Raw genomic sequence first — 17,425 nt, 5'->3', positions numbered from 1 at the left:
CATAAGTGTGTCTCAGCACCAATAAAAGACAACTGGCAATTCAGAAGGAAATGTTTTCTGAAGGGGTCAGAAGGAGGGGAATCTTCCAAATGACTTGATGCTTTGAAAACTTTATTTAATTATAATCCTATCCATAAACCTATACTACAAAACTACTTAACAATCCTAATCTAGAGTCCTACTCTACAATCCTACTCTAACTTGGTAATAATATCTTCATCGTTAGATTCTTGTCTTCTTCGTCTTCTTCTTCTTCGCTGAGTTGATGAGTGGTGCCAGGGTGGACGCTGGCTTGGCTGCTGTTACAAATGGATGCTAATCCACAGGAAAAAAAAACAACAAAGAACAGTGAACCATGACATTCCAAGCTCAGTGCTTCACAGACTCAATCAGGATTCCTCTAGCTCCTAGAAGGACCCAGAAAGTAAAACAATGGGACCATCTGCTCCCCACTCATCATGTGCAGGAGCTTGCCATCACAGGCAAACCTGGCCCAGAATCCCACTCATCCATTTATTCTGGTTTCTCCATCTTGCTGGGATTTTTGCCCTGCCAGTGCTCTAGAAATGGTGCTTTCTGTCCCTGGGGTTTTTTCCTTTCAGGAAGCTCCAATGACTCCCAGAGGTCCCTGTCTTGGAAAGACAGGCACCATGCTAACTTCCACAGGCACACAAAGCAGTGTCTGCCTTTCCATGCCCTGCCCCTTCTGTGTGGGATGGCACCTTCCTTCCCAGCAGGGCCAGTCCAGCGGCGATGGGTCCTGCAGTTCCCTCTCTGCCACACAACCTGGCAGTCAGCCTGGGACAGTTCCCCTCTGCCTGAGCATGCCAGGCAGCAGATGGGGCTGGGGCAAGTCCCTCTCAGCTGTCCCTGTTTGTGTGCCAGAAACCTCTAAGGGTGGGGTGGGGGGCATAAACCAGGGCCCCTCAGAGGCTCACAGTGAGTCCCTCAAAGCCCCTCCTGCCCACAGCCAAATCTCTCCAGACTGCTCTGCCAGGACTGGCAGCCTTGGGTTCCTCCACCACTATTTCATGTCTCTTTACCCTGCATTGCTGTACTTCAGTTCTTTTACCATTAGATAAAACTGAACATCCCACCAAATCAGGGCAACAGAAACAGCCAGAAAACAGAGCACCTGTCCTCTCAGGAAATGCGGAGAGAGGTGGAGTTATTCACTTTTGTGAAGAACAGGCCCCAGGGAGACTTTATTGCTGCTTTCCAAGATTTCAGAGTGGCTTTGAAGAAAGTGGGGGACACCTTTTTTAACAGGGCCAGTTACAAGAGAGTGTGGGCAAATAGTTTTAAACACATGGGGATCTAATCAGAGTAGGTCTAAGGAAGACCTTCTTTTCTCGGAGCATGGTGCCACTCTGGCACAGGTTGTCCCAAGAGCTTGTAGGTGCCCCCATCCCTGGAATCATTCCAGGTCAGGTGGGACAGGACTCTGAGCAACCTGATCTCTTTAAAGATGTCCCTGCTCATTGCAGGTCACTTGGACCAGAGGACTTTCCAGAGCCCTGCCAGCCCAGCCCAGTCTAGGATTCCTCACTGTTTTCATTTGAACATCACCAAGAGTGGAGGTGAGGAGGAAGGGGGCTCATCTGATGCCTCGGACCTCGGTGGAGGAGGAGCCCATCCCTCAGACACTGTTTCACCTCAGCCCCTTGGCATTTTACCTGCAGGAGCCTCTTGGCAGACCAGCGCTGCTCTTCGTCTGTCTGCAGGCAGCAGCTCAGAAAGTCACACAGGTGAGGCGAGAATCGGTTGGGCTTCCGCAGCTGTGGTCTCTCTCCTCTGGCTATCGGGAGTTCAGCCTGCATGAAAAGGAAACACGAGGCTCCACCTGCTTCTTTCCCATCTGTAACTGCTCTCCCAGAACCCACTGTTTAAGCTCCACTCTGCAGAGCACTTTCTGATAAGATGGAGATGGTAAAGGAAAGATGACTTTCCTTTACCAACAAAACACCACGGCTTTTCCAACATCCCGCTGATCTTGCCTTGGCAGTCAATTTCATTGACTGACCCAGTTAGTGGGAGCTACATCAGCAAAGCTTCTTTCCTTCTTGGAGGATTCACACCACCTTGACAGGCTTTTCAGAAGATGGACTCTGCTACACTAACACTACTATTTCCAAGGATTAGTACATGAAAGGCATCTCTGCAGTGCTTGTTGGTCCCTTAAGCACAGTGGTCATAAACCAAAACTCATTGAGCTTCTTGTCCTCTTCTAGAAAACAGAGGTGCATGGGAGGCAAGAATGGAAATCCACCAGGTATGCCTCAGGGTGAGGAAACAAACATTTGGAATCTCATATTCAACACAGACCCTTTAAGACACCTGCACAAATGTATTGGGATGAAAATGCCGGCTTAGGCACACAGGAGCCACCTGCAGCTCTGTCTCTCAGCTGCACGTTTCAGCCTCTTTATGTGGCAAAAGGAAACCTTTCCAAGGTCAAATCAGAAGAAGAAGCACCATCCCGATGGTCACCCTCTGCTCATTTGTATACTCAAGTCAATGCATTAATGGCGTCCCCATCGCAAAATATGTCTGTAAGAAGTGGGAGGTTTTGACAGGCTCTCCGTGACACCAGGCTGCAGCCTGGTCTCCAGAAAAATGCTCATCACAATAGTAACAGCTCTGTGCTGGTGGCACTGAAATAGATGGTGACCAAAAAGACTTTGTTATTATCCTCTTCAACCCAGAGGAAAATTTCCAAGCCCAAACCAGCAAGCACACTCCCCTGGAGTATAAATAATTATGGCAGCTTTTTTTCCTTTTCCCACACTCTCAGAGGTCACAAAGGGAGCTTTATCCTGTCTCTCTGCAACTGAGCTCAGCCACTGGACATGGTGGGGAGCTGGAGTCCTCACTGCCCTTAGCACTGTGCAAGCCAGAGATGGCCCTGCTCCTATAGTAAAGGAACACAGCACCAGCATCAACCGCCCACGTTGGATCCCAGCCCCAGGCACCAGGCTGCAAGCTCATCAACTTTTTAAAAGACCCAGAAACAGCCAAGGGTTTAGTGTAACTGCAGTCAGAGAAAAACACATCCTCAACTTATCCAGGCCACCCACACACATGACTGAGCAATGTACAGATTATTTGAAAGCCTGAAAGTTTTGAAGACCCACAGGACTTGGAAAAGATGCTACAGTGTGGAGGAAAATCAATGTGCTGTGGTTAAAAAAAGAAAAAGAAAGCAAAACTGTTGGGGAAGATGAAACCGGAAAACCTTTACAAATATGTATGCCTGGCAAAAGATTTTGAGAATATGGAAACTGTAAGCGAGATTGAAATGAAAAGTAAGCTTTGAGATAGTTACTAGCCTTAGTTACTGAACAACTGGAAAACAATGGTATGGCCAGCTGAAGGTAATCCCCTTTTGATTAAACAACACCCTCTGCTGGCAGACAGGTCCAAGGGTCAGAGCAGACCCTACTAGCTTGGCAGAAGGGGTCCAAAGAGTAGTTTTTAGGGTTTAAAATGTAACACAGTATGGTAATGTAAGGATTCTTATAGGCTGTAGTAAATACTCTAGTATTTGTATCTTGGACTAGATTGGTTAGTGAAAATTTGAACATTCTGCACAGAAGAAGATTTATTGTCTTGTAACAGGAACTTCCTCACTCTTACGGGTCTCTCTTTTGGCTCCTCTTTCGGGCCTGCTCTGAGCTGTGGCTGGCAGCTCCAAGCAGGGCCCTGCATCCACGCCCTTTGCAATAAACCGAAAGTTCCAAGACCTGGCTTCAAAGATCTTTCGTCTCTGTCCATCCCGACCGTCCTACCCACTGTCACTCCTACACAAAACTACTTGGGCATTGCTTTAGTGGTTGTGTCTTTTTTCTTTTTCTTTTTCTTTTCTTTTCCGATAAAATTGAAACTGGGAAGGTGTAACGTCAATTTCTTAGGATATTTATCACATGTCTAACCTCTCCACTGAAAAATTCTTGCCCTTCAGAGACAGAGCACCAACGGAGTTCAAAAAGCAAATTAGAAATGTCAGGCAGGTTGCAGGCCAAAATGCCAGGTTTCTGAACTGCTACTTCCCTTCTGATGCAACCGAATTTACAGCAGATGCTGATGTGCTGCAGGGACATGTTTAGAAGGGGACCTTGGTGGAAGTGGTGCCAGCAGATGGCAATGGGATTTGTCCAATGGCACACAGGACATGGGACAGGTGAGAAAGACAAGTGGGATCAGGGAGTATTTGCACCTTACCGAAACAGGAGTTTCATTCCTGTGAGGAACTTCTCGTTCCACCATTTCGATGCCCACAATTCCAAAAGACCATATGTCCACTTTGGGGCCATATGGTTGACCTGTCAGCACTTCAGGCGCCATCCAGCCAGAAGTGCCGGCCACTGAGCTCCGTCTACGCTGCTCAGGGGTGAGCTGAGCAAAGAGGCCAAAGTCAGCTGTGGACAAATAAACATACCATGAAAGCCAGGTCAAGTTAGGAAATCAAGCAAAAGAATTCCCCACTCTCAGTCTATGTGTTGTTGAATCTCCTGAAGAACTGTCCACACTCAGTTTCCTTGGGGCTTTAGCCAAGGAAGTATGGAATTGGCCACTTCCAAAAAAATCACAGTTTTTTAAACGCTGCTCACAGCAGTGGCCTTTATTCCCCTGAAGCTTTAGATTGTAGCTCCCTCCCTCTGGAAGAGACACAAACACACCAACGCCACTCTTGACTTCTCCTGGTTCCTTATACCTCTGTGCACGTTGCAACCGTGCCTTCAGCTCACAGCGGTGGGGCCCTGCACTGCCACCAGCACCATTTCTGGGGAGTTGGCAGCCACTCAAAGCAGCCCCTCACCCCACATCCCTGAACGCTGCTCCTGACCAGGAATATACTGACCCAGCTTGACAGAGCCGTCAGTTCTGAGAAGGATGTTTTCACTCTTCACATCTCGGTAGATCACGTGGTTCCAGTGAAGAAAATCCAGTCCTTGCAGGCACTGAGAGAGAAAACAGAAGCAGGAGGGCAAAAATTAGTGATTTCATCACACAAGAAAGGAAACAGAGTCTCTAAAAGATTCCCTCTGCATGGGAATGGCGAGTAATGGCAGAACACAGTGCCATTGAGAGGAAGAGTTGCTGCTCCAACACTTGCAGAGCAGGACTTTTCTAAGGAAAGGTATGTCAGCTTTTGAAAGAGCAACAGCACCTGCTGTTGTAGACTGTCACCTGCAAACCAGCCAGGATGACTGCTGCTGCAGTGGATGTGCTTTCTCCATGCAGAGGGCAAAGGAGGAGTTTGGCCAAGAAAGAAAAAAGTCCCTCTCTTTGGTGTGAAGCGGATCACTTTTGGGTGGGAGGCTGCATGACGAGAGTTTTGTTGCTGGCCTCAGCACAGACTTGAAGTATCACATCAGTCACCTTCCTGAAGTAAAGAGCATTTTGGCTGCACTACTGTCCTTTTTAGTTGAGGACTGTGAGAAATGAGTCTCTGTTTTTTCTCAGCTGATCATTTCAAATCCTGCCACCAGCACCTTTGCTTTTACAGGCAAGGAATGCAGTGCAGACAGGCTCAAGATACAAGTTTAGGGAGGCAAGGTGGAGAAGAGCAAATACAAATACAGGAGGCAGAGTGAGACTACAACAGCAGGAGATAAGAGTACAAGAACTGAGTACACTGAGTGCAGGAGCACTGGCAGGCAGTTCCCTTGATATGCTTTTACTTGCCCATAGCATACCAGCACAAGGAAAACAAAGTTTATACATGAAACCTCTCATGTTCTGAGCCTCTGTTTCCCAGACAATCCTGCCCAAGCCCTCGGAAGCACAGGTGGGCTTGCTGACCTCCCGACTGATGGCTGCTATCGCGTCTTCAGACAGGTAGGTCTTGCTGATGACATCGCTCAGAGTGCCTCCATCCATGAACTCCATAACCAGCCAGAATTGATTATCCACAAGGTAGCTGAAAGAAGGAAACAAGAGCATGGAGGTAAACATGCATGGTTAGTTTATTTTCTTGGTTCTTATTTCCAAGTCCCTGTGTGACAAGGACAGAAGAAAAGGAACAGACATTCCCTCTAGGCTGTGCATTGTTTGAAACCTGTCTCAAGAAGAAAGGCACAGCTTTGGAAAAGGAGATGTCTTAAATAGCCAGCAAGTAAAAACTGCAGTTTAGGAACAGATAAAAAACTTGTCACACTGCGTGTTTCTGGAAATAATCTTCCTGGCATGCAAAGCAATGGAAAAGAGGGGACATAATCCAAGGAAAATCCATGTTAGTTTACCCAGACGTAAGAGGACTGTTGAAAAAAGTCAAGTCCCAAAATAATGTGGTGGCTGTGAACTTACAGGCTATTAATTTAATTAGATATGACTGATGCAGGTTTTTGAATAATTTTCAAACTATGTGTGCCAGGGAATACTCCTGCAGACAAGATGCACTCTCTTCCCATCCACTGGAGATGAGCAGAGCAGTAATAATTAACCAATAATTACAGCTCTGTTTTGTGCCAGTGAACAATCTTGCATGTTTGCAATATGTAAACAAATATTTACAACAACTCACCTGCCTAAATAGTTGACCACGTTGGGATTCTTATTTATCTTCACAGTCATGAGTTCATAGGCTTTTAGTTCCTTCTTCCTCGGTCCTTGGAGATTTATTTTCTTTATGGCCACCTAAAATGACATTGAAAATCAGTAACTTGAGAAGTGGGTGGCACGAGACCACAAGGCACATGGAGCGAGTGATTTTGCAATGACACAGCCAAGCTGTGCCAAACTGCATTCTGATTAGGCATTGCAGTAATTAGGAACTGACATTGCAATAGCCCATTGCTCCGCTCCCATGGGTGCCAGTTACAGGACACGTGGCCACTGAGGTTTTGCTGTGTCCACTTGGTAACAGTGGTGTCTCACCCACAAACCTCTGAGCCCACTCCCTGCTGCTTTGTATGGGATTCGGAAGTAATCCATGCCTTAATACTCTGTGGCTACATCCCGGGCTAGGGGCAGGGCTTAGGGTTTCTAGGGACGCCTTGCAGATCTCTCCCTATGTGCAGTTCCCAAGTGCAGCACTGCAGGTGTCTGAGGAACTACTGGTAACTTTCAGATGCATTTGCTGGCAACCAGAAGTGAGAATTCAGGACTCTGAAGCTGTCGCCCCAAAGAGCAGTGAGATGCTCTAAGGCACCACCTTTGTTTTAGCAATTGAGAGCGAGTGAGCACATCCTTCTCTGAAATGAACTGCTGCCCTCTGTGCCTTCTTTGTGGCAGCTGAGAAGGTCAAAGACTGTCCGCAATGTCTTTTGCAGGCTGGTACCAGTCTGTGTTTCTTTTGCCTCTTCAGCACAGCTCGACCCAAAGCTCTGGCCACAGCTGCTCACACCAGAGGGGAAAGCCCTTGAGTGCAGCAGAGATTGCGGGGGCTGTTGACATTTACCTCTGCTCCTGTGGCTTTGTTGATTGCTCTAACCACAAATCCAAAAGTCCTAGAAACAAAAAAGCAGCAAAAAAATGAGAAGCCATTTAGCTCTTGCAGTGAAAGCCAGCCCACACAGGAGATCTCTGCTGCAAATGCCTAAGACCTGCAGGATGAAGGCGGGCTCTGCCAGAAGGCAGATGATGCATTTTCCTCTCAAGTGCATGGGCACTGGGTCTGTCCCTGAAGTGCTGCCATCTACTGCCTCAGCTCCTAAAGAGAGCTCCTTCTTTCATCTCAGGTTTCATGTTCTAAATTGCGCAGTTTTCATAGTTTTCATCCTGACCATGGAGAATTTCCTTCAGCAAACTCTTGGAAAGAAATGTTCCTGAGAACTGTTATCTGACAGCTATCAGGGAGTAGGTTGCACTTTCAGGCAAGCAAGTTTCTTCCCCTTTTATTAGTGTGGCTGTATGATTTGGAGAGATAGAAAAATGCTAAGGAAATTAACACAGAGCTGTCCCATACTTGAGAGACATGGAGATCTTCCAGGTCCTGTTCCTTGCTGCAGGCAAGAGACCTTGGCAGCATGAAGATGTCTCTGACAATACTTTCAGGGCACACTCACAAATTCTGAGCAGCACTGAGAGATGGGACAATCTATCCCCAGTGTCTGAACATGGCAATAGATGTCTGTTTGCAGCTGGCCTCACTTCACACTGCATAGATATTCCACCAGAAAAACACCTGGCCCATGGTTATGGAGAAGTAAACTGTGGTTGGACTCACCCGCTGCCAATATATTCCAGTTCAGAATATTTCCCCACGGGGTTTTCCATGTTCACTATTTTCCCTGAGGGAAACAAAATGCAAGATGCTCACTTTAAAGCAAAGATCCCAGCTTCCAGAAGATGCAAAAGGCAGCCCCAGAGCCTGAAGCTTTGAACTCTTTGTGGTTGCCTGGGTAACAACAGCAAGCAGGCCGACAGCTCTGCAGCACAGGTGGCCAGCACACAGACTGATTTTCTACAGCAGTTCCCATGGGGAAATGTCTCTAAATGTCCCTGGGACATCAATCTCAGGAAAAACATTTGGTACAGCTATGCTGAAACATGCACACAATACACTGTCCCTCAGAGAAGAAATACAGCAGACGTACTCAGTTGCTCCAGGGAGTCATCCTTGATCTCCTGGTGCTGAGCAGCGCTGGAGATGGGCAAACTGCCCCGGCTCCACTTCCCAGGTTGGGGAGCAAAGGCTCCTTTAGACAATGCTGCTGCTGCAGCAGGTTTGACAAAGCCCTTGTGGATCTGGAACAAGAAATGAGTTTGTCAGAAAGGTGCCTGGCAGAAATTAGCCTGAAATTCCATTTCAAATGCAAGCCCTTGGTAAGGTTCTGTCAGCCACATGCAGGGCTCTTAAATGGGTTTTTTCTGATGTCCACTTCTCAAACTGGATGGGTCAAAACCAAAGGTTAGTTCTACTCAAGTTCATGGCCAGATTCATGTTCCATTTTCATGGATTTTCTGAAGGATCACTGCCACAATGACCATTCTGCTTCCTCTCAAGGATTCCTTTCCCACTCCAAGGGCTTCAGACACATTTGCAGCTCCTTGTTCAAATGTGTCCACTTTTCCTGCACCATCTTCAGGTCATGCTCAACTTGTAGTAACTTTGGTGGGGACGGTTCCTGTACCTCATGCCAGGCCTGGGGCTCTTCATTGCCACTCATTTGCTGGAAGTCTTTGCAGGCTGCCCGGCGAGATGTCAACGTTTGCACCTCAAGTCAAACAGAAGAAAGCAGTCAGAGACTACGGCTTATCCCTGTCAGTCAAGAGTCATTGACTGTGAGGAAAGGGAAAGAACAGATTTTACAAGGGGTACAGACAGCTTGTTTCAATCCTCCGTCTGGGTCACCATGTTCCCCTGTAAAAACACCTCGAGAAACAAGGAGAGCAGGAACAGGCCAGCAGGAATCAATTTGGATGACTGCTGGCCAAAAGGCCAAAGGACAAGTCCCACTGTCCAGGGCAGCAGTTGAGATTCAGCACACCAGGAAATGTCCTTCAGAGTCTCTGGGGTACACACTACAGCAGGATGGCACTCAGAGGCATCACCTCACTCCCTGAAGCCCTGCACTGGAAAGGCAAGAAGGGCAGAAACCACCAGTTTGGTGACTGCAGTGGCTATCCCTCTTTCACTCACTTGCTCTTGTAGAGCCTGAGGGAGACGACTAAGTTTTTCTCTGATGATTTTAATTTCTTCTTCCTGCCTCTTCTCCTTTGCCTCCATCTTAGTGTGAATTTTCTGAAGCTCCGTGTCCAGCTGTTCCTTCAAGTTCTGAAAAATACGAGAGAGAGGATCTTTCATGAGTGGAGTGGCTGCCACTCTTTCACTCACCTGGTCTTGTTGATCGCCCCTCTGCTGACGGAGATTCATCTCCTCTTGAATTCCTCTCATGTCTTCCTTGTTCCCCTTCTTCACTTCCATGATGGCACTCTGAGCCCCGGGCAGCTCTGCTTGTGACTCTGCCTTGATGTTCTGTACACACAAATGCGGAGCAAGTGACTGGGAGCTGCCATCACGCTCAGCTTTTTCCTCTTGCAGCTTCAAAATCGCATTTATTCAGCCACTTCTTTCTGCTCCCCTACCCACCTCTGCTTCCAGTGCAACCCTCCTGTCCCAGTGCTGACTTTGGCAGATTCCAAGGCTCTGTGCTTTCAGTGCCTCTGGGACTCCTGACCTCCTCAGTCCCAAGAGCTCCATTTTATGCCCCTTTTCCTGCCCTTCCCTCTGAAACCTGGCGAGTCAGGCTTACCTGGCCATTCTCCTGTGGCTCTTTCACCTGCTGCCTGAGCTGCTCTTCCTGTTCTTGGGCTGGGAACAGCTCTCCCCGAGTCTGCCATGGCATCTCTGACAAAGCAGGCTGCTCCTGCTCTTTCTCTGGAAGGACCTGCACAGAAAGCAAGAGAAGATGGGTTTCAACTTTCCATATAACATTTGAGGGCCAAGACTCAAGGACTGATGGGCTCACACGTTCCCAAAGCACTGTGCTGCAGCTCTCCTGGGTCATTCTCTGCCCATGAGGAGGCACAGATGCCAAAGTGACCCTGGCACTGCAATCAGGGGCCATCTGGGGCTGAAGCTCCAGCTGCCTCTGAGGCAGCTGACAGGGAAGGTGTGGCATTTTTCAAGGGTCTGCTGAGGACCTCCCTCTGCTTCTGCCTTGCTCTGTTTGTCTTTCAGTAGTGACTGACACCCCACCCTGTCCCACAGCTCCATCCTGGCTCTGCAGGTGCCTTCCTCTGTGAGCTCAGCCCTTGTGAGAGACACTTCTGGAGTTCATGTTCTCTTCACCAACTAAAACATGGAATTCTTCCACCTCTCTGGGACAGGCTGAACATTAAAGCATTAACGGGGGGCTTCAGGAAGAAGAGGCTGGAGGAGGAAACCATGTCTGAGGGGAAAAAACCACCACATCTGGAGGAGGAAACAGCTCTGCCTGCTCAGAATCGGTCATCGGAACATGTCTTTAATCCTCTCCTGAAAGGGATGCTTTACGTGAACTTTGCACCTCCAACTGCTTTGGACCAGAGCCAAGAAGATTCAATTATGCAAATGTTACATAGATAGATAGATAGATAGATAGATAGATAGATAGAGAGACAGACAGACAGATCTCACTTTTATAATCTCTCTTTACTATCATTTTTGTTCCTACATACATCAACACTTGGTAGCCATTGCCCCAGTCAGCAGCAATCCCGAGACTGCTCTCCTGTTCCTTCAATAAACCACACTCTCAGGGAATCTGGAGCATTTAGGTCCTTATGGAATACAAGAAGATCCAGAGCATTGCACTGGGAACTGCACTCTTGCAGCATCTGTGCTTGGCCAAGTGCTGCTCTTGGACTCGACCACACTGACACTGCTAAAGGGGCTGCAATCAGGAATAAAGGCTAGGCCCTCCCAGCTCCTCTGATCTTTGAGGACCAGCTGGAATGCAAGAGCATTGATTTCCTGCTCAATTCCCAAACACCACACCTCCTGATTTCCTGGGTTGCAAAAAGACACAGGGACTGTAAATATGAAAGCGAAGAGCAAGGCCCTGTTGACTGCCCTGGCACCACAACAGCTCCATGCCCCAAACAATGTGTTCTCATGCAAAAATACTGCATCCTCCAGAAAGGCCCCCTTACAAAAGAAAATGCAAGCAGAATCTTTACAAGCGCAGAAAAAGGGTAGGAAAGATGGAGGAAAATCCATCTGCATTGCTAAAAACCAAAAAATTGAACAGGAATTCCCCTCCTAAAAAAGGAACAAAAACAAGACAGAAGAGCCACAGATGCCAGTGGAAAAAACACTAGGATAACGTGAGGAGATATATGCCGATGAAACAGCCCATGTGGCAAGCACTCAGCATCCTCAGCCAGCAACAGCAAGGGCTGGCTCATCAGAAATTTGCAGCTCTGTCTTGCACTAAAGACAGCACCACCCACAACTGGCACTTACTGGCTCCAAAGATTCAGGCTGTGCTGTGACCACTGATGGAGCCTCGAGGTCATACTGCTCAACTTGCTCTCGTTTGGCTTCTTCACCAAGAGGAGATGGAGCCAGGGCAGACACTGCTGTTGTCTCTATCATCTGTGGCAAGAGAGAAGCATGAGGGACAGGCTGATACCTATCATTTATAACCTTCTATCTTCTCCCATCTACCACCATATCTTGGAAGGAAAGTTGAGAGACTTGGATTACAATGGGGTTCTAAAGTGCTCTCGTGTATTAAAATTGGCTACTACAACTGTAATGCAACTTGCTCTGATTTAAATATCCCAACCTGTCTACTATCAGGTGACAATGATCTATTTGTGTAAGTGACCTTGTAATTCTTGAAAGCTAAGAAATGCAACAGTGAAACTTGCTGCTCTGCCTTGCACTAAAGACAGCACCACCCACAACTGGCACTTACTGGCTCAGCAGATTCAGGCTCTGGCGTGACCACTGATGGAGCCTCGTGGTCATACTCCTCAATTTGCTCCTCTTTGGCTTCTTCACCAGAAGCAGAGGGAGCCAAGGCAGACACTGTTGTTGCCTCTGTCATCTGTGGCAAGAGAGAAGCATGAGGGACAGGCTGTTACCTATCATTTATAACCTTCTATCTTCTCCCATCTACCACCATATCTTCCAAGGAAAGTCGAGAGACTTGGATTATAATGGGATTCTAAGGCACTCTCATGGTATTGAAATTGGCCAATCCACCTATAATGCAAATTGCTCTGAATTAAATATTCCACCCTGCCTACTATCAGGTAGGCAGTGATCTATTTGTGTAAGTGACCTTGTAATTCTTGAAAGCTCTGAAATGCAACAGTGAAACTTGCAGCTCTGCCTTGCACTAAAGACAGCACCACCCACAACTGGCACTTACTGGCTCAGGAGATTCAGGCTCAGGCGTGACCCCTGATTGAGCCTCAAGGTCATACTCCTCAATTTGCTCCTCTGTGGCTTCTTCTCCAGGAGGAGAGGGAGCCAGGGCAGACACTGCTGTTGTCTCTATCATCTGTGGCAAGAGAGAAGCATGAGGGACAGGCCATTACCTATCATTCAAAACCGCATTTCTTCTCACATCTACCACCATATCTTGCAAGGAAAATTGAGAATCTTTGATTACAATGGGATTCTAAAGTGCTCTCGTGTATTAAAATTGGCTACTACAACTGTAATGCAACTTGCTCTGATTTAAATATCCCAACCTGTCTACTATCAGGTGACAATGATCTATTTGTGTAAGTGACCTTGTAATTCTTGAAAGCTCTGAAATACAACAGTGAAACTTGCAGCTCTGCCTTGCACTAAAGACAGCACCACCCACAACGGGCACTTACTGCCTCAGGAGATTCAGGCTCAGGCGTGAGTCCCGATGGAGCCTCAAGGTCATACTCCTCAATTTGCTCCTCTTTGGCTTGTTCACCAGGAGGAGAGGGAGCCAGGGCAGACACTGCTGGTGTCTCTGTCATCTGTGGCAAGAGAGAAGCATGAGGGACAAGCCGTTACCTATCATTTATAATCTCGTTTCTCCTCGGATCCACAACCACCTCTTAAAAGGAAAAATTATCCACTTTGTTAGCAATGCGATTCTAAGTCACTCTGACCAGATTAAAATGGGCTAACTCAACAGAACTCTATTTAATGCACTCTATGTATTTGATAGTCCTTCCTGGCTGCCATCAGCAAGCAACTGTGCCTTGGCACAAAGGAGCTTTTGGCTCTTTAAAGCCCTGAAATGCAAAAGTAGGAAATAGCCAGCAAGGCCTTTGCTGTTGCTGTGGCAGACATGGAAAACTCAGACTGGATCAGAATCCTAACCAGTGCAAGGAAAGGGCAGGAAAGGTTGTGCAGAAGAATCTGTGCTTGCTGGAAAGAGAGAAAATGGGCAGGGCTTTACCTCCTACCAAACCAAGTCAAACCAAGTCAAAAGTGTCCCCTCCTCAGGTGGCTAAAACACTTGGAGGCAGTGAGGGCATGTTTGGCAGGGGAACAGCCATGGTGATGAGCACTGTCATGTATGGATCTATGGAAGTGTGCCTGAAGGTCCCTCACGAGCCTCCCGTTGTCCAGGCTGAAACACCCTGAGCACCTCCTCCTTGGCCTTGCGCTCCACACCCTTCCCCAGCTCCCGTGTCCTTCTCTGCACACGCCCAGCGCCTCAAGGACTTCCTTCTTCAGAGGGGCCCACATGTAGACACATCACTGTGGAGTTGTGCTCGCCCTGTATATCCCCTCATAATGGTTTGTCCCTCCATATCCCCTCTTTGTATCCGTTTGGTTCATCCCAGCTTTCCCATCAGAACCTGTATGTCCATCAAACCCCAAAATCCCTGACTCATCCCCCTGTCTCCTCCCAGGTGATGTGTCCATCACCTCGTGACCCTTCCCCTTTGTCCAGAGCCTTCTCCCAGGGTCACCAGGTAACTGGACCCTGGCTCGGGGCTCCTCCCCCACCCCCTCCTCAGTGGTCACTCTGAGGCCTTGCCCCCAGAGAGCCACTCCCAAGTCCTTCCCCTGTTGGCTGCTCGGGTTTCCCCGTCCCCCTATATCTGGCTCCTCTGGGCAGGGACACCCTCTCTTGCTCTGGATGTCCTTCGGGTTTGGATGCGGCCTGGGATCTCTCCAGGCCCTCATTAAATTTCGGAACTAATCCTGAGGAGGAGCGCCTCTTTCTCTTGCTTGTCGGACCAGCTTGTCTTTGAACTCACGAGGGAGCTTCTCAAAGCCCCCCAGGATCCAAGGAGAAGTTCCCTCCCTCTGCCCGACTCGCCCCACTGCCCAGCTGGACGGGGTGCACTGGGGACTGATCACCCGTGGATTTGAGGGTGACACGCAGCACAGAACTTCCAGCTATGGTTGCAGCGCTGCCCAGCCCAGGGGGACGGTCACTGCCCTGCTCCTGCTGCCCCACTGCTGATGACACAGGCCAGGGTGCCCTTGGCCTTCTTGGCCACCTGGCCAGGTCCTGGCCCACCTTCAGCTGCTTTTGACCGGCACCCCTGGGTCCTTTTGGCCCACACAGCGTCCCAGCCACAAAGTTGCCCATTGGATTAAAAATACAGCATCCACCATTTCAAAATGTCCTTCCTCTTCTGAGCAACACAAGACTGCAGTCATGGACTTGCAGCTTCACCTCCCCCCGGCCCCGCCTCCAGGCTGCAGTGCACTTTTCAAAGCTGCAGACTACACCAAATAATGCATCCACAGAACCTTGCTTTTTGCCTCACAAGAGGGCTTCACAATTATAAACTTAGTTTCTTTGGCCAGATCTTGTCCCCCACAGATTCATGGACAACACACTCGTCTACTTGCAGCTTATCAAAAGTCACAAGACAGCTGAGCCGCACACTTTGTAGAACTGAATAAATACTCGAGAAACTGCAGACCCGTTTCACCAGCCAAACACGTGTTTCCACAAAGAGAAAGCAAACAAACCAAGCCCTGAGACCTCCAGCACTACCTCGTGCGCCCTTGGCCATGGCCCTGCAGAAGCCCAAGAGACAGAGCTTCACTGAGTTGAGCAGCCAGACGCTCATCCTGAGGCAACAGGCTTTGGTGCCTAAACATGACAGGTCCAAGGCCAATTTCTAGCTGGAGGTCACTGCCTGCAGGAAATCGCTGGGTCCTGGCAGGACTCCAGCACTCAGCATCCTCGCCAGCAACAGCAAGAGCAGGCTGGTCAGAAACTTGCAGCTCTGCCTTGCACTAAATACAGCATCACCCACAACTGGCACTTGCCGTTTCAGAAGATTCAGGCTCTAGTGTGACCACTGATGGAGCCTCACGGTCATTCTTTTCAATTTGCTCCTCTCTGGCTTCTTCTTCAGGAGCAGAGGGAGCCAGGGCAGACACTGTTGTTTCCTCTGTCATCTGTGGCAAGAGAGAAGCATGAGGGACAGGCTGTTACCTATCATCTATAACTTCCTATATTCTCACATCTACCACCATTTCTTCCAAGGAAAATTGAGAAACTTTAATTGCAGTGGGATTCCAATGAGCTCTCGTGGTATTAAAATTGGTTAATCCACCTGTACTGCAAATTGCTCTGAAATAAATATTCCACCCTCCCTTCTATCAGATAGCAATGATCTCTTTGTAACTGACGTTATAAATCTTGAAAGCTCTGAAACGCAAAAGCGAAACTTGCAGCTCTGCCATGCACTAAAGACAGCACCACCCACAACTGGCACTTACTGGCTCTGAAGATTCAGGCTCTGCTGAGACCCCTGATGGAGCCTCACGGTCATACTGCTCAATATGGTCCTCTTCATATTCTTCTCTAGGAGCAGAGGTGGCTGGGGCAGACAGTGATGCTGGTTTTGTGCTCTGGGGCAAGAGAGAAACATGAGGGACAAGCCGTTACCTCCTTCCTTCTCACATCTACCACTATATCATCCAAGGAGAAAGCATTAAAATTCAGTGTAAAAGGATTCTAAGCAACACAGATCAAATTAAAACGGGCCAATACAACAGAACAGTATATGGATATGAAGATGATATTCTTCCCTGGTTGCCATCAGCAAGCAATGTTGTATCTGCAGGACAGAGCTTTTAGCTTTTGAGAGCTTAGAAATGGAAAAGTAAGAAAGAGTCATCTATGCCTTTGCTATTGCTGCTGCAGACATGAAAGCCTACAACTGGATCAGAATCTCATCCAGTGCTGGAAAAGAGCAGGAAACGTTGTGAAGAAGCATCTGTGCTTGTTGGATAATGAGAAAATCAACAGGGCTTTTCCTCTACTAAACCAGCAAAAGAAAAACACAACAAACAATAAGCAGGGAGTCTCTCCGATACCAGCGTCGAAAGCACTGGGATGCAGTGAGGGTATGTTTGGCAGGGAATTGGCACTTGTGGTGAGCACTGTCATGTACGGATCTATGGAAGTGTGCCTGAAGGTCTCTCAACAGCCTCCCATTGTCCAGGCTGAAACTCCCTCAGCACCCCCCTCCTTGGCCCTGCGCTCCACACCCTTCCCCAGCTCCTGTGTCCTTCTCTGCACATGCTTCAGCCCCTCAAGGACTTTCTGCTTCAGAGGGGCCCACAAGTGTTTATGAATATAAAAGCGTAAAAAACTTTCTAAAGTGTAAGAAGTCTTTAGAATGTAGACATACTTTAGAGAAATGTTGGGAAATTTTAAAATAATAAGCAAAATCAGGATCATAAAATCAGGATCTAAATCATTAAGGAAAATTTAAAAATTTATAAAGCTGAGACCAAGAGTTGCAATAGTAATAAACTACTAAGGAACCAAGCTGAGACTTCTTTGAGCAGAAAGCCCAGAACTGTGTCTAGAAACCAAGATAGATTTCTCTCAGATCTCAGTTGCTGCAACAATAATCTGCTTAGTTCAGAACATGGTGTAGCAACGTCTGATTAGAAAAAGATAGGGCAATATCTTTTGGAAAAAAAAGAGATTTTAAGTTTTTAAATGAAGAAATTTTAGCCATGCCAGTCTCTTATGGGAGGGATAATAGTAGGCCTATGTATTAATCACTC

General features: G+C 47.9%; 2 protein-coding genes across 3 annotated transcripts; both read right to left on the bottom strand.

Moving 5' to 3' along the window:
• Positions 1–94: 94 nt before the first annotated feature.
• Positions 95–6,635, bottom strand: LOC140683551 (serine/threonine-protein kinase PAK 3-like). The gene is made up of 6 exons (XM_072926162.1): positions 6,527–6,635; positions 5,806–5,923; positions 4,862–4,961; positions 4,222–4,418; positions 1,677–1,814; positions 95–315 (listed from the first exon to the last, which is right to left on the bottom strand). The coding sequence occupies exons 1-6, from the start codon at positions 6,574–6,576 to the stop codon at positions 223–225; spliced, it is 696 nt and encodes a 231-aa protein (XP_072782263.1). The 5' UTR covers positions 6,577–6,635; the 3' UTR covers positions 95–222.
• Positions 6,636–7,429: 794 nt separating this feature from the next.
• Positions 7,430–10,328, bottom strand: LOC140683550 (uncharacterized). 2 transcript variants are annotated; one of them, XR_012054726.1, is made up of 4 exons: positions 10,200–10,328; positions 9,587–9,922; positions 8,541–9,161; positions 7,430–8,234 (listed from the first exon to the last, which is right to left on the bottom strand). XR_012054726.1 is itself a non-coding variant. In XM_072926161.1 (3 exons), the coding sequence occupies exons 1-3, from the start codon at positions 10,290–10,292 to the stop codon at positions 8,946–8,948; spliced, it is 645 nt and encodes a 214-aa protein (XP_072782262.1). In that variant the 5' UTR covers positions 10,293–10,328; the 3' UTR covers positions 8,266–8,945. The 2 variants fall into 2 exon arrangements, 1 of the variants encoding a protein (XP_072782262.1); XM_072926161.1 differs by lacking the exon at positions 7,430–8,234 and having other exon boundaries at positions 8,266–9,161.
• Between the last annotated feature and the right edge of the window lie 7,097 nt (positions 10,329–17,425).

The sequence above is a fragment of the Taeniopygia guttata genome, chromosome 3 (assembly GCF_048771995.1).
Source record: "Taeniopygia guttata chromosome 3, bTaeGut7.mat, whole genome shotgun sequence".
NCBI classification, from domain to species: Eukaryota; Metazoa; Chordata; class Aves; order Passeriformes; family Estrildidae; genus Taeniopygia; species Taeniopygia guttata.
The sequence above is the reverse complement of the archived record's forward strand: the minus strand, read 5'-3'. Positions and strand labels throughout refer to the sequence as shown.

Coding starts and splice junctions, on each gene's coding strand:
- LOC140683551 (XM_072926162.1), bottom strand. CDS start 6,576: ATGACTGTGAAGATAAATAAGAATCCCAACGTGGTCAACTATTTAGGC. Junction 5,924..6,526: donor GTGGTCAACTATTTAGGCAG/GTGAGTTGTTGT, acceptor TCCTTCTTTCAG/CTACCTTGTGGATAATCAAT. Junction 4,419..4,861: donor TGACGGCTCTGTCAAGCTGG/GTCAGTATATTC, acceptor ATTTGTCCACAG/CTGACTTTGGCCTCTTTGCT.
- LOC140683550 (XM_072926161.1), bottom strand. CDS start 10,292: ATGCCATGGCAGACTCGGGGAGAGCTGTTCCCAGCCCAAGAACAGGAA. Junction 9,923..10,199: donor AGCCACAGGAGAATGGCCAG/GTAAGCCTGACT, acceptor TTGTGTGTACAG/AACATCAAGGCAGAGTCACA. Junction 9,162..9,586: donor CTCAGGCTCTACAAGAGCAA/GTGAGTGAAAGA, acceptor GTTTGACTTGAG/GTGCAAACGTTGACATCTCG.